This window comes from Eubalaena glacialis, chromosome 7 (assembly GCF_028564815.1).
Source record: "Eubalaena glacialis isolate mEubGla1 chromosome 7, mEubGla1.1.hap2.+ XY, whole genome shotgun sequence".
In the NCBI taxonomy this organism is placed as follows: Eukaryota; Metazoa; Chordata; class Mammalia; order Artiodactyla; family Balaenidae; genus Eubalaena; species Eubalaena glacialis.
Window position 1 is genome coordinate 4,345,827 of NC_083722.1, and position 16,985 is coordinate 4,362,811.

General features: G+C 39.1%; 1 protein-coding gene across 2 annotated transcripts in view; it reads right to left on the reverse strand.

Annotated features, from left to right (window-relative positions):
- The window catches only part of F13A1 (coagulation factor XIII A chain), a 144,397-nt gene that overhangs the window by 79,295 nt on the left and 48,117 nt on the right, over positions 1-16,985 (reverse strand). For both annotated transcript variants that reach the window (XM_061194794.1, XM_061194793.1), the window contains 2 exons: positions 3,347-3,465; positions 802-909 (listed from right to left, as the gene is read on the reverse strand). In XM_061194794.1, the coding sequence (XP_061050777.1) occupies positions 802-909; positions 3,347-3,465 (227 nt within the window). The remainder of the gene's footprint in view (positions 1-801; positions 910-3,346; positions 3,466-16,985) is intronic.

A 16,985-nucleotide genomic window follows, 5' to 3' on the forward strand; every position in this document is an offset into this window, starting at 1 on the left:
GACCCGGTCCGCACGTCAGTACAGTCCAGGACTTGGGCAACACAATTAATTCACCGCCCACACCTGACCCCCAACCTTCCCACTCATGACAATTGTATCTCCTCTCTCAGGAAGCTGTTCCGTTGCAGGGTCTGTGCATTCCCCGAGATGTTTCAGGATCTCCTGCAGAGACCAGCAAGGAAGGTAGAAAATGTCTAGTTTTGGAGTCAGCAGACCTGGGTTCTAGCTGAGGCTTTGTCACCGACAAACTGTCATCACACTGTTTCCTAACTTGTAAAATGGCATGGGTAATGCCACCCCCTCCCCACTTATCTCATGTGGGTACTGTGAAGAATCAATGTCCATTTCATAAACTATAAAGCCCTGTGGTGAGGTATCACTGAAATAGAAGCTGGGATTAGTCATTTATTTCTTTACTCTTACGATGGGTGTGAAAATGTAGAAAATTTCCATCTTGCAGGGTTTTTTTTGATGCTCTTTGATGTTTGTTTGTTGATTGATTGATTATAGTTGCTGACATTTTGTCATGGTCACTCTCAGCCCCTAGGCAAAGATTCTAAAGAATAAGTGATCTATACTGTCCACGTCATCTATCGGCATTTGTCTGAAGCCAAAGCAACATACAGTACTGATACAAGAATTTTGTTTTACGGCACATGACAAGTTCAGGGAATTACAGACTCTTCCAAATAAAAGTTTATTATGTGTAAGTCACCATTTCAACAGCACATAATGAGCTGACATCTATACTGAGGCAAATGACGTGTGTAATCGATTTTAGTAATCAGTGGTTGTTCTTACCATGGCAGATCCAACACGGCTGACTTTGATGGGATTCCCTCTGCCAGAAAGGTCCATCTTTGCTCTGTCCATCACATACAGGCAAGCATCGAGGATGCCATCCTCAAACTATTTGGAGAAAAAAATTAGAAACTATTTAATGTCCACTCTGAAAACAAGACATTCTCTGTTGAAAAATAAAATGAAACCACAACCTCATGTTTAGAAATGTGTATTTCCTAGATGGTAATCACTCATAATCTTTAGCATGAAATATCAAGGTGGAAGGAAGGAGACACCCTCTTTTATTTTTTAGTAAAATGATTAAGAGCTTAAGTGCTAGCTAGAAATATAAACAGAACTACTAGCGAGCTGATGTACTCAAGGATCAAGAACTGACTTGAAGTTCTTCAGAAAATTGTAGGGTTAATTTAGAGGATCTCTCCAACATATTGGCTCCAGCACCAAGGCAAGGGAATGAACCATTTACCAAAGTCAGGCCAAAGTCTGGAGCCCTCAAAAGCAACATGAGTCCTTGTACATATCGACAGTAAATGGCTCTCAGGTACATTTCAGGAAGGCACTTCAGGTCTGCACTGGAAATAGTAGGAGACCTCACGTAGTGAATGTCTGTCTAAGGTTTCCTCTCTTCGGAGATAAGGTGGACTCCAGGGTCAAAGAGAGGGCAGGAAGGCTTAGAGAAAGGAGATTATATTATCAAGGGACCCGTCGGGTAGTCAGTTCAATTTCCTTAGAAAGAACTCCTAGCCACATACAATGCCAAAATTTTCCAGACAAGGAACAAAGACAAAATAGTAAAAAAAAAAAAAAAAAAAAAGGCAAAATTGGAAGATTATACTTATACTGTACCTCATTGTACAGAATATTTCCCTGAATACAGAAACCTTGTATATTATCCACCCAAGGGCTTAGGACAGAAACCACAATCTTAATGGCTAATTTCCATGTAATTCTTTATTAAAATCCAGTTAGAACACCAACTCTGCGTGTATCCTAAACTGATGTGATAGATGCAGAAATGGGTAATTGCACTAGCTCTCCAGGTGAATAAGAACTCATTTCTCTGGTTCTTATGAGGCAGCACCTTTCAGCTGTGTCTGTGGGGCATGACAGCCACGAGCTGGAAAGGTAAAGACATAGAGAACTACACTACAAACTACTGGCTTGGCTGGTTGTTTGGACTGAAGTACACAAATTAATGGACTCCAAATGACAGTAGAGACAGGCAGTGGCTGTGCTCAAGGGCGTCTATCCAAAGGCAGGCGGGCTTGGGAGTACACGACCATGCTTGGGACCCTTTCCCAGTCCTCCTTGCTACCCACCTAGATGACTTTTTTCCTTGTTAGCTCTCTCTCTATGGTCACATTGGGGGCATAAATAGAATCACACCTCAAGGTGAGGAATTAGGGACCCAAGGCAAGAGCACCAGACAATAAGCAATGGTCACGGGTTGTATGTCACTCAGGAAGGGGAGGACTGGGAACCAGGGAGCCAGGCAGGGACCCCAAAACAGGGAAAGAGCATTAGCCTGGCAGGACGTCAGAAATGCAGGCAGGCAAACCTGAACCCTGGGCGTGTGATTCTCAGGAGTTAGTGAGAAGGAGCAAGACATAAAGCTGGGTAGACAAGACAAGAGCCAGTGATGACAGCCCAGTGGTCAGGCTCGAGCAGGGCTGAGCACTGCGGGGAGAGCCCATGTGGAAGTTTAAACAAGGATCTCAGGCCAAGAAAGTATCATGTGACCTGGCGAGGCCAGGTTCTGTGAAATGTGCCCCTGGATACCCAGAACGATGGTGCACAATTCCAACCATTTCAGCCAAAACTCTGAGAAATGACACATTCACCTGCCCTCACGTTGCTAATGGAAAGTCGTTTCTGAATCACAGGACCTGAGTCTGTTTATGGAAATATGGTAAAAATATTCATTTGCTCCATTGTTAAAGATACCAAGCTGAAATAGTTTGAACCATTGAGTATCTCAAATGAAATACCATTTGCTACCTTATATCCAGACAGTAATTTGAGGCTGCAGCTGATTAAATGACTTGAGGTGAAAGCCCAGTGGGCCCTCCTTTGACTAAATGGCGGCATTCTTTTCTAATTAGCATATCTAATCCTAACACTTAAAAAAAGTGATTTCTTTGAGTTGGGCACTTGCCTTTCTGTATCCTTTGCATTATTATCAAAACACTTTTCCTTATAAGAAAAGAAAAACATGGGTTCATTCCAGGTTGGAGAGCAGAGTCTAAGCTCATGAGATTTCACTGTACTGAGTTTGCAAAGCATTTCTCACTGGAATGCCATATCATCCATACAATCTCCCATCTCTGTAACATTGTAATAACTGAAAATATGTGATTTCAGCTGATAAATTATGCAGGTGCCTTTCTAAGTCTCTACTCCCAGGCTATCTTGGAGTCTCAGATCCTGAAAAGCAGGAAATTGTGCTTGTCTCATATCGACACATAGCACCCTGCAGTGATACATGGGGCTAAAAATATTAAGTAAAAATGTCCTTGACGATGACAAATTTTAAGTGGCTCACCTGACCATAGCTCCAGCTTCTACTCTTGATGTCATTGAAGTCTCCATAAAAAATAACCCCGATGTCATTCAGGACATATTCTTCTCTTTCTTTTTCATTATCCAGGTATACAGCATCCTCTGCATTGAAATTTAAACATAATGACTATTACCAAACCAGAAGGTTTTCATATACTTGCAAGTTTGTTTCGGTCCTAAATTGCTAAATGGGAAAAAACTAAATGGGAAAAAAGTCTTTTGTTTCGCTAAAGGTAGCTCATTTCACAACATGTAATTTTAGCAATGGTGAACATAATTAATGGCCAAGATCAGTCTGTAAATGATGACATTTGTCAGCAAAATGCTGACAGACTCTGGCTCTTTAAGTTCCAAGTAGCACAATTAAATTGACAAGTCTCAGTAAACATTTTAGGATTCTGTTGCATCAGTGGTTTCAGAATCAGAATTCTATAATGCAGATAAAAGTCTGTAACACAGATCAAAAAATAATTTCCAAAGTATTAACGTTAATAGAATTCCAAATGATTTTATAACAAGTCTGGGGCATATTAGGAGGCTGGAGTACCATCTGTCATGCCTGGTTAGTGGCCCATCAGGGACAGGAGGAGAGAGGCTGGGCTTTGTCTCCTTTCAAGGAAAAATCCTTGTGCATGTGCTGGTAAGTGTGTGTCCAATCAGCCTCCCTGGTCATCTTCCTCCATTGCAAGGACTTTTCTTCCCTGCGGCTATAATCACAGGAAAACCTCGTTCCCCATCTGCCTACTCAGTAATCAGCTGGTACTTATTCCCAGGCCAGGTGTGAAAGCAGCAAAAGCATCTTTAACGCAGGCAGGACCATGCAGGCTATACGTTATACTCAGGTCAATTTGCAGGCTTGGAAATGGTCAATTTTGGTTCTGATCGGGGACATCGTTCATCACATTTCTCCGGCCCTACTTGCCATCCTATTACCTTCTCAGGGTTCTTTCCTCCTCATTCCCTGATAAGGTTTTTACCATCTCTCTGGAGTAGTGGTTGTCAACCCTGGCTGCACATTAGAATCATCCGGGTAGATTTACAAACTCTTGATTCCAGCTGAACTCTAGATCGATTGCATCAGAATCTCTGGGAGTAAGGGTGAGATCCAGGCATCAGGGTTTTTAAATTAATTAACTAATTAATTAATTTTAAGCTCTCCAGTGATTCTGATATGCAGCCGGAGTTGAGAACAAATGCTCTAGCCCCTTGCTGCTCAAAGAATGGTGGAAAGACAAGCCGCATCAGCACCACCTGGGACCTTGTGAGAAATGCAGAGTCTCAGGGCCCAGTTCTGACCTACCGAAGCAGAATTTGCATGTTAACAAGTTTCCCAGGATTTGTGTGTACGTTAAAGTTTGCCAAGTGCTGCTCCGTACAACCAGCTTGGATCCCCATTCTGGGCTGTATTATAGCTTTGATAGAACCCTTTGCAGATTCTGTGGTCTTGTCTGCCCTCCAGCACTTTCTTGTAACTTCCTTTCCATTCTTTGCCTCTTGCCTACCATTTGCCTGGTTTCATGCAACAGTAAATACACACACGCATACACACATTTACATATTTACTAGTGTCCAATAAACTACACACATTTAAATTGTATAATTTCACAACCAAAATAATAAACATGTCCATCACCCCAAAAGCTTCCTTGTACCGCTTTGTAATTCCTCCCTCCCAATCCTCTCCCTGATGTCCCAGCCCAGCCAGGGAACCATTAATCTGCTTTCTATCACTGTAAGTTCATTTGCATTTTCTACAATTTTATATAGAAAGAACTGTACAGTATGTACACTTTTGGGGGTCTCGCTTCTTTCACTCAGGCTAATTCTTTTGAGACTTACTCATGTTGCTGTGTGCATCAATAGCTTATTCACCCCAAAGCCATTTTATCTTTCTAGAAGAATCAGAGTTACAGGACAAATGTGCTGCAGCCTTCCCCCAGCCCTCGCCAATGTGAACTTTGATGCTTCAGACTTCTGGCCTTACTGGGTTCCGTGGTTTTACCGGCAATCTCTATACAGTCATGTGACTCCTCAACTGAAATGACAGCTTCATTTCCAAGTGGAACAAAGCAGAGGTAACACATAAAGAAGTGACAACAGAAATATCGAGGTCAATTGTTCTGAGTAAAATCGTAAAAGAATACACTTATTTTAAAATAAAATAATCTCAGAATATGTGTAAAAGGACATTGACCATTTACAAGCACACCTTTTACAGCCCGCCACCAGATGATGCTATCAAAATGGCCTGAAAAGGAAAGGCTACTTTTAAAAAATTCCTCTATAGTAGTGGTTTAACTGTTGTAACTATTGTAATAATAAACATCTTAGCCAAGTGTGTTTCAAATGCCTGTTATTGAGATAAAACTCCTCTTAAGGCCACTGAGGTCTAGAAGTGCCATTTAGGAATGTTTAAAGATGTTTTCCTTATAATATGAGATGTTTATGGACTTGTCCTGTAAGATATTAGATTGTATTATAAGCTACCATAATTTAAACAACTGGTGTAAAATTAGATTAATGGGTCAAAATAGGTAGCCTAGAAATAGATGTTACAATATGCATCTGTCTATCTATGAAATAAATTTATGATAAAAGAAATGTTATAAATCAAAGAGGATGACTGGAGTGTCCATTAATTCAGCTGAGAAAATTGGCTGCTTGGGAAAAGTAAATTTTTTGTACCCCAGAATAAACTGAACATTAATTTAGAACCTGAATTTAAAAATACAAAGCATAAAAAATCCAGAGTAAAATAACTATGAATATTTATTTGGTCTCCAAGTGAGAAAGTTTTATCAAGACAAAGATAAAAGAAAAAAATCAAAAAGGAAATGATCACTGCATTTTATTTGATATAAATGTAAAACTTGAATTTCAGATATAATAAAATATAAAGTCTACAACAAACTAGAGAGATATTTGCAACAATAGAAAATGTTAGTAAATTTTCCTTACATGTAGAGAATTCCAATAAATTGATAAGAAAATCATGAAGTGTATAAAAGAAAGCCAGTAAAGGGAAAACCAGTTCACAGATGAGGAAACGTGAACAGAAAATAATTTAAAACACCTTTAATTAAGTAGTAATCCAAGAACTGCAAAGGTTTAAAAAGAAATTATACGTATATATACATTTGTCAATGTATTTTATTTTATAATACTCAGTACCAGCTACTGTGTGATGAATTGCCAATCTACTGATGGGATTGTAATTGCTACAATATTTTAAAAAGCAACTTGGCAATTGTATCATTAGCCTTGAAGATATTCATGATCTTTGATCCAGAGCAATGAATCTATCTATCTTCCATTTGGTATTGTAACTCCTGCAACTACAGACCAACAGCTGAACTGACTGTAAGAATGAAAGCGTTTAAGGGCTAGACTACAAAATGAAGTTTTCCTTCAAAATCTTCATTAAATGGCTCTGAGAAGATTGACTCATCTTTGAAGAGCATCACATTGGGTGAGATTCACATGATTGCTGACCCTCCCCAGTTCCCACCTGTTTCTATAAGTTATCAGTGTGCTTAACTTCCTCTCTTAATCTATTGTATGTAAGATCTTTTCTTTTTCTGAGTCAAGAGAAAGAAAAACTTATCGAATAAATAAATTTAATAAATAAAACATATTAAATAATTCTTTAAACAGTGTAATTTATTCATTTATAGTGTGCCAGGATAAATTAAAAGAACTTTCATCTTAAAATGCTGCATGGAGCCTATCGTGTAAATGGAAGTATTTTGTAAAATAACCTTGAAACTGTAAATTGACACGTTTGGTCAAGTTTAATTTGTTTTGTTTTCTTTTTCTTTTTTCATTTGAAAACTACTTTAGCAATAATTCCATGATTACCACATTCTGCCATTAAGAGATGTTTGTTAGTACCCTAACACTGCAGAAATCTTAATGAGTATGAACTCATTCTATCCATCCTTGTCAGTTAAAGTATTTGTTTCTTGACAAATAAATCCTTTGATACTTTCAGCCTCAGAAATCAGTCTCAAAGCTATTTCTGAGTATAGTTTGTGTGAAATAAAAATGTTTAGCTTTGGTAATAATTTTTCCAAGCTGACCTCCCTTGGGCAAGATACCTTTTTTAGTGCTTTTATTTTGTTAGCCTACACTTTTTCTGAAATATTTTTGTAACACGTAACTTTTTTTGTACTTTTGCCATTTGAAAATGTTGTGGTGTAGCTGGTCTGTAATTAACTTGCAAATTTAAAACTACCGTTGACTTTGTAAGTCAAAAAATAGGTGATTTTGTCCTGGTATATTGTCATTCCATCTGCAGACATCCTATTGATCTTATAGCTACCATTGGTTTCTTCACAGTTCACAAATGAAGAATAAGAACTTCAGTGAATGCGACTATTAATCCTGTTGGGAGGTGAATCTCATTTCACCAGAATTAATTTCTGTTTTTGCACTAAAACGATGATGCAGGGTGAGGACACATCACTCTGAAATTGGAAGATGTCCCCACTTAAGGCTCCAAAGTGGCCTACTCAGCTGAGTTCCAGGTTACTACTCATTATTTTGTTCACACATTGGGGAATTTGATTATTTTATGTGTTGGGAGATGGCCATTCTAACTACTGTGGACTACCTCTGTTTGGGGAAGATATAACAAGAAAATAAGAAAGAATATATATGAAGGGAGAGGCTGGTTATTTCTTCCCATACATACTTCCCAAAAGTTGTGCTTTTACTCATATGACCGACAAATAGATTTTTGCATTCACTAGGATTTTTCACCAACAAATATTATTATTAACAGATTTTCCTATTCCCACTAGTCCTTGTAATACTTTGAAGTGTTTCAATCAGAACATACTGTAATAATCAAAAACTTAATTCCATTATGAAAAAATATCGAATAAAAGGATTTTAGAAAAAAAAATAAGTTGAAAGCATCAGTAACAACTCATAATGCATTTTCTCTTTAGAAATCACATTTTTGGGCTTCCCTGGTGGCGCAATGGTTAAGAATCCACCTGCCAGTGCAGGGGACACGGGTTCGAGCCCTGGTGTGGGAAGATCCCACATGCCACGGAGCAACTAAGCCCGTGGGCCACAACTACTGAACCCGTGCTCTAGAGCCTGTGCTCCACAGCAAGAGAAGCCGCCACAATGAGAAGCCCGTGCACCACAATGAAGAGTAGTAGCCCCCGCTCGCCGCAACTAAAGAAAGCCTGCACGCAGCAACAAAGACCCAACGCAGCCAAAAGTAGAAAAAAAAAAAAAAAAGAAATCACATTTTTTGGTTCTGTCCACTGAAAAGAACTAGAAAAAACAACCAATGTAATAGCAACAGCAAGTACCCTTGAGCCCAGATTATGATCTCTAAGTACCATTCCTCTCTGCCCACCCCCCATTAAAAGGTACCTGGGCTCCTTAAGAAAAATGATTGCAGGTCTGGGTCAGGAAATGTACAAGACTAGCCTGAAATACTTCTTCCTACCAGAAAACAAGGAGGCTTTTAAAGATTCTAGGACTCATGACAAAGGAATCAGAAATCAACTTGAAGAAGCTCCCACTGGCCAAGAATGGGACAATTCAAATAGCAAAAATAATAGTCACTGCAAAGTATTAGAACATGTGAAATATTTCAATATTTGTAGTTTCATAGTGATTTTAAAAATTCATTGGTCACCTTTATAGGGTGCTAAGGATCAACTCATTATTTTAAAAACTTAGAAATAGGAAAGAGCCATGTATCTAGACTTTCTTATATGACTATTACCTCAAGGCACCAAAATAATAGATGCTAATAAATGCAGAAACAATGGTAGATGAGACCATCACCATTTTGCAGCCCCTAATGACATAATGGATCTAGGCTAAAATCATTTGTTAAAAGGCTAATGGGGAACTTCATAATGGATGGATGAGACTGATAAAACCTGATTCTACTGATAAATCTGAACATCACAAAAAGAGGGACAAGCAGACATTATGAGTCTCCTGATGGGATGAATGCCCCAGGAAGCACACAGCATATGACTTAAGAAGTATATAGTTCTTAAGTGCTCTCTCTGCCCCCCTCCAAAGAAAAAAGAAAATAATTCACTTATAGATGAATCTGATTGAGTCTCTAGATAGAACTAACTGCTTAACAGAAAATACAGGGGTTAGAGAAACACTACATCCATGCCAGCATTTGTTCTCTCTTGTCTTTTTTTTTTTTAAACATCTTTATTGGAGTATAATTGCTTTACCATAGTGTGTTAGTTTCTGCTTTATAACAAAGTGAATCAGCTATGCATATACATATATCCCCATATCTCCTCCCTCTTGCGTCTCCCTCCCACCCTCCCTATCCCACCCCTCTAGGTGGTCACAAAGCACCGAGCTGATCTCCCTGTGCTATGAGGCTGCTTCCCACTAGCTATCTTACATTTGGTAGTATATATTAGTCCATGCCTCTCTCTCACTTTATCCCAGCTTACCCTTCCCCCTTGTCTTTTTGATGATGGTTAGTCTAACAACAGTGAGGTAATATCTCATTGTGGTTTTAATTTGCATTTCCCTAATGACTAGTGAGGTTGAGCATCTTTTAATGTACCTGTTGGCTTTTCATATATCTTCTTTGGAGAAATGTCTATTCAAGTTCTTTGCCCATTTAAAATAAAATTTTTATTTATTTTTTTGCTATTGAGTTGGAAATACCATATTTTGCCTAGCATACTGACATATAGTAAAACACATGGTAACACCTAGTGCCAATGAAGGTTTAAAGAAATGGATACGCTCGTGTGCTGTGGCTGTATTATAAACTACTGCATCCTTTAAAAAAAATTTGGCAGTATCTACGCAAATCTAAGATGTGGATTCACTTTGACCAAGCAAAGATATTTCTAGGTATCTATTCTACAGAAATACATTTGTACGGAAGGTATGTGAAACATTCAATGTAGCACGGTATACTACAGTGAAAATGAGAAGAAATCTAAATATTTGTAAATAAAAGACCAAATCAATTATGGTACAACCATACCAAACAGTCACTGAAAAGAATATGCTCGTACTGATATAGAAAACTCTCCAAGGTATACTGTGCAAGAAAGTATAGAGTAACATGCATAACACAATCCCATCTGTGGTTAATAAAATCCAAACTCTATACATGTACATATGGACATTAATATGTAAAATTATAGCAAAATATCTGGAATGAAATACACAGTTGAAGTTTGTTTTCTCTGGAGATTCTCTAGGATTGGAGGGTAGGTGAAAGGGAAAGTCCACTCTTTACCATTTATATACATACATGTGTGTATATTTGAAAGGGCAATGTATTCAACTAATTGTCAATTAAAAATTAAAACCATTCAAAAATACATTAAGTGAATGGAAGTACACCAAAATGGTAATTGTGATTTGTAGATCTCTGAGTTCTTTTTATGTTTCATTATTTTTTTATTTCTATAATAAGACTTTCATCATGAGAAAAAAGTTATTTTTTAAAGTGTGGTTGCATTTACATGAAACCACCTATTTAAGAAGAGGTTAACACGTTTAACTTTGTTGCATTAATTTTTCTTCAAGAACATGCTGTGCTCTTTTTTTATTATCAATGTCTTTATTAAATATCTTTATACAATGATAACTTCCCCCCTTCTTTAAGTCTCTCTGTACTCTTCTTCCCAGCACAGGTTGGATTAAGCCTTATTTTGTAGTGTCCTGTGGATACTGCAGTGACATTCACTCCACTATATGGAAATCGTTCTGTGATTTGATTATTTCTTGAACAAGTATGTGTTTAGTATTTACTCCATGCCAGAAACTTTCTAAGTGTGGTACAAAAACAAACTCTTTAAAACTCATAACATCTCTAAGAGGAAGGCATAATATTTTCCCCATTTTGGAGATGAGGAAACTGAGGAAGAGAGACGTATCCATCCCAAGGTCATAGTGCAGGTAAGAGGTGAAGCCAGGATTTGAATACTAAGCTGTCCCCCAGGTAGGCTATGACTCTGAGTCCAAGGCATCAGGGCACTGTCTCCCCAGCATCCAGCACGTTGTGCCTGGGAACTTGGCACAGTAAATGCCAACCGCAAGAATGAGAGATGGGGATGGATGTCTGAGCTTTGAGAGTGAGAGAGAAGTCCAAGAACATGAAGGATTTATTTTTGGGCTTTGGGTTATTATTGATGGGAAGTCATAAATTTAGGTGGCAAACCATGAACAGGAAGGAGTTCTGCAGCTCGAGACCAGACCATCCTTTTCCTTCCAGCGGCTGAATTAAATCTTACCTCAAAATCGGCGGGCATAAACATGAATCCACAACAGGGTAAGGAAATCAAATGGGGAGGCTTGATTTTAATTTTAAATTTATTTATGATTTTAAAAGAAGATTGAAGGTGGAAAGAAGAGCTTTCTTTCCTCTGTTTTTATTCAGATCTGTCACTTTAAAATATAGTTGTCCAAAGCTAGGGTTAAAAAAAAAAAAATTACATCCCCATGGAAACGCCAAAAAACTCTCTTTGTTTGATAGGCTGACAAAAACAGGAGAACTTAATCATTTGCCTCTTGAGATTTTTGTTGTTGGTTTTTTTGGTGTTGTTTTTGTTTGTTTTTAAAATTCTTTTGTTAGTTTGAGAGGTGTGGTGAGGTTTTTCTAGATCTGGCGCAGCACGGAGGGTACTATTATACTATGAAAAGGAAAAACGAGCTGACAAACAAGTCACTGTTCTAGTGGCCCAACAATCTGAACTGTTACTGATAGAAAGCAGAGGGGTGTGTGTGTGTGCTCGTATGTAAGGGTGGGGACTACACTTCTCAATTGCGTGAGAGCTGATAGGAGAAGCTAGGTCTAGAGAGCTCACAGAGTTGGAATGGCAACACCATGGACCTGTTGACATCCTCTTGATCCTAGGAGACCTCTGGCAAACAACCATCACCACAATAAAACTCACAAGGAAACATGGCGCCATTGGTGATTATGGAATAATACCTCCACCTGCTTTACCCAGCACCTCTGCCACCAGAACAGACCTTCAACATGCCTTGTAAATAACCACTCTTCCCGGGTGACTTACAGGAGGCAAGTAGGAAAGAAGAACGGCCTCATTTATTTTACGATTCCTCTGGTGGGGGGAGTGGCGCAGTTCAAAAAAGAAAATTGTGGGCTGAGAAATGCTGGGACTCACTTATACGGCTGATTTCTGGCACCCTTGGAAATTACAATTTGCCTCCCCCCTCAGAGAAAGTAAGAATTTATAACAAACCTGTAAAAATGAATGCTGACCGTATTGATTTTAGTATCTGTATGACCTCTAAGGGAGAAGGAGGGCTATTCATCACCACGTGGGTAGAAAATTTCCTTTTGCTTATTTACATGCTATTTTAAAGTTAAAGCAAGTCCCATTTCTAAGGTCATTAAGTTCAAGTCCAGCAAAGGGATCAAAGGCAATTGTAGAGCTAGGAATGCTATCATATATTCCATCTCTGAAGAGACTGCCGGACAGCTTAAATCAGAGTTTGGTTCTGCTCTGATCCTTTGGAAGAAATAATGGCTTGGCCTCTTCAAGAAGGCAAAATGTCTCACCTTTTTAGTGAAGGGAGAAATTTTGAATGAGGGATTAGAAATAACTTTTACTTGCCTCCCCTTTACGTAAAAGTTGAGCGTCACTAAAGAAAGAGGCAAGATGTGCTGGGTGAGTGTAATCAGTCTTCGAGGGGGTGCCTTCATCTGTGGAGCAAGTGTGACTCCAGATCAGTGTCATCGTGATATGTTTTTCCATCTCAAAGTAAATCAGAAGGGGTGGCGACCCCAGCAGGCTGTGTGCGCTATAGGCATATGATTCCCACCCGTGGGAACTGGGAAACACTGGAGTCTATTAGGGAATGACATTTCCAGAATCTGTGCTTTTTTTTCCTGGAAGGGTCCAGAGCCACTGTCTTCCTAAAATGGTTTAATTCAGCCTCTCTAGAGGCCTGCCTTTGTACCTGTGAACTCTGGAATGGAACGAGCCCATGAAACCCAGGCAAGCGATTCCTCAACAGTTGTGTCTATGTATGTTCCCTGCAAACACGCTGCATTACATTACAGCTCAGGCCAGCTTGGGAAGTTTATTTGATTTGTGCTATTTTTCCAGTTTTGCTGGTTAAGGAATTTTTAGTGTACTTAAATATCTTCAGAAGACAGACTATTATTCATGAAGCAATTCTACAAAGAAAAGTATCTGATATTCTTTACTTAGCACATTTCCTCAAAGGGAGCCTGTGCCCTTGCTGGGATGCTTAATTTCTCTCTCTCTCTTTTTTTTTTTTTTTTTGCAAAGGAAACTTGTTTGATCTTTTAGCTATCAACCTGGTTTTATTTTTATTTATTTATTTATTTTTAACAGCAGGCTTTCCCAGTGTTGATTAGAACATCATAGAAACATCTACGCCTTGTTTCTCTCATTACACAATACAGGATACCCATGGTTCTGGTTCTGAAAATAAAAGAGCTTACCCTGACCAAATCAGGGTAACCAGGTTTTAGCCCCAGCTTGTTTCCTGATTTTTCTGTGTGACCTTGAAAATTTTCTGTAATACCACAGGGTCTGTTTTTTTACTCTTGAAATATGAGGCTAATAATCCTCTCCGTGCCTCTTGGAGTGGTGGTTATCAATTCAATCCGGCAAACATTCATGAGTATTAACTCTGGGCCTGGCACCGTGTTAGGCTGAATGAGAAAAGGATCCTGCTTTCTGAAACACAGAATGCAGGAAGATACCTGCTTCGAGCATCATTTGAAGATATAAAAAAAAAACTGCCCACCTAAGGAATTATAAAAGACATGAATCGGCAGATGAATTCTGGAAAAGACCTTCCAACCCTGCTCCTTCCAGAAACAGCTTTGGACCTTGAATCTGGGGTCATCTATATGCCACTGAAAATAACATTCACTGTGAGCTCTCTGGGCTCCCTTCTGACTGCAAAGTCACACTGAATAATGCTCACTTGGTACAAGAAGGATGAATGAGACTCTAATGATTTAGACACTTGCAAGAAGGATACATGCTATTTCATTAAATAGAAGGTTAGAATAAATAAGGGCTTAAAAATTTCACATAAGCTTTATTAAAACTTCATAAAAATTCAGTTAACCAACTATCTGACTGCTGTTGTATGCAAGCACTATTCTAGGGGCTGGAGAGTGTACAAAGATAATCCGCTGACCCGTCTCTCCCTACTCCCCAACGAGGCCAGTGCTCTGCTCCTATTACATGTTCTTTTGTGTCATGACTTCTTTTGCAATTCTTTTGCAACTGTTGTAATTCATGTTTATTAGTAGCTCATTTGTGAAACCTTTGCCAGATGCTCTTTGAAGACAAAGATTGTCTTTTTCACTACCATATTCGAGTGGCTACTTCAGCATTGATCCTTAATATGTGTGAATGAATAAATAACATCGCTGTACTACCCATGGGTAATTATGTTGTCATGAGCGTTGGGGGAGATATACTATTAATATTTGTGGATTGATGGATGAATGGCTCTAGCCTGAGGGTGTAAATTCTAGTCTGGGCTCAAGGGTCTCCAAGAGAAAGGGGTGTTGGTCATTGTTACCCCAGGAATACCAGGCCTGGTGCATTACTCCATTCTGTACTGAAGGGTCTAAAAGACCATGTATAATTACAAAGCAAATAGTATAAGGACAGATGTTATAATAAAATACAAGTTGGTCATATGTTTTTACTATTAAAAGCATCCAGATATTGGAAATTTATTGATTTCTTTACACTAAATTTAATAGATTTCTTTGTTTAAAGGAAAATGCAAAAATCACATTGAATGAAAAGTTAGAAATACCAGATGCGAATTTAGTGTCAGGTGCTAAAAGAGAGAGAAATCTACACACATGTACCCACAGCACATGTCCCCCATGCATCATATATGACTTTGACTTTTTCCAAGATGGTAAGTTGTGAGATTACATTCACAACTTATCTGTGATGATAAGTGCAGTGAACCTAAAAAGCATTTACTTGGAATTATTAAATCAATGCAGCAAATATTTATTAAACATGAAGTATGTACCAGGCACTGTGCTAGGTGCTGGGATGAAGGCTGGATTTAAGGGAAAATCAGTGATGGAGAATGAGGTGGGAAACAAGTGATTAAGAAAAGCCGAACCCCTTGAAAATGACTGGTACCCTACCAAACAAAACAATCAAATACTGACCTGAGTACTGAGCACAGGACGGGACACTGAAATCTTTCAGAACACACTCTCTGGCACTAATGCTAGACTACCAATCTGGAACAGTTTGAACTTAAATAGGGAAATACATTCAACCATTCAGAGTTCCCAAGTGGTCAGAAAAATAAGATGACTTCACAATAAACGCCCAGCTCACTCCTGCTGCCTTTGTGGGTACAGTTTTCTCTCCAACACCCAGAGAAGGGCTCCTTCCTGGAACGGATCTGAAGCCTGGTTAGCACAATTAAATTAAAAAGCTAACCAATAATTCTCTGGACATCCACCCCTGCCTTCAGTAACGTGGTACAGCTATTGATCCCCACAAATGATTTAGTGATTAAGGAGGATAAATTGCCTATGAATGCAAAGCAAGCTGAAGGGCCCCCAGCAACAGAGCTGATCATTCTTTATCAATCAGTGCTGTACTTGCCTGTGTAATTTCAGCCCAGTGTCCTAAGTCACCTTGGACATCACTTCCATGTCAAGAGTGTGGTGTTTTCGGCATCTTGCTCACCTGGCTTTATTTTGACAACTTCTGATTTCCTCTTTTGTTATCTTTTCTCCTTGGGCAATGGCCTCTCTTTTTATCTACTTTCTAATTGCCAGATCATATCTCTATGAGTCCATCGTTATGAATTCACACATGCAAGCACGAAACTGGGTGATTGTCAGGCTGCAATTTGGTTGTGTGTATTTGGTTGTGTGTGGGGTTCATCATACAGATCCCCTGGTTGGATTATGCTTTGGTTTCTAGGCTGGGAAAACCACAGCATGAGAGAGATGAAGAGATGACCTCTTTCTCCCGTTCCATTCACATCCCCTGGGAGATCTCAGTGAGCATTAACATAAAAATGTAAAAAGGTATTAACTTAAAAGCTGGTGCCAGAATTTTTCTGGAGAGAATAGCTTTGGAAAAGTGTGTAGAAGCACAAATGTGTAGTCTGACTGTTGGAGAAGCCCAAAGAATAAAAAGGCTTGCTGAAGTGTTCTGCATGAGAGAATAAGAGAATTTGCTCCTGAGAGAGGATGAGAGAGCAGAGTTTGGAGGACAAGGAAAAACAAAAGGGGAGAGAGAAGAGCCAGTAAAAGCTGGAGAGAGACTGGGATGAGGGTTAGGGAGGAGCCAGTGGAATTTTAAGAAGAGTGAACACAGTCTCTTGTGTTTTGTAATTATTACCTTGTGATTATTATGTAAACCAGTGGTCCTGTGAGTGTGGTCCCTGACCAGCAGCATGACCATCCCCTGGAAACTGGTTAGAAACACAAGTTCTCAGGCCCCACCCAGACCTCATCAATATGAGAATGCTGCACAGAAACCTGTGTTTTAACGAGCCCTCCAGGTGATACTGATGTGGTCTGAGTTGGAGAACCACAGCACGGTTGGGGTCTGTGTACCCGCGAGTTCCTCATCTGCGGATTC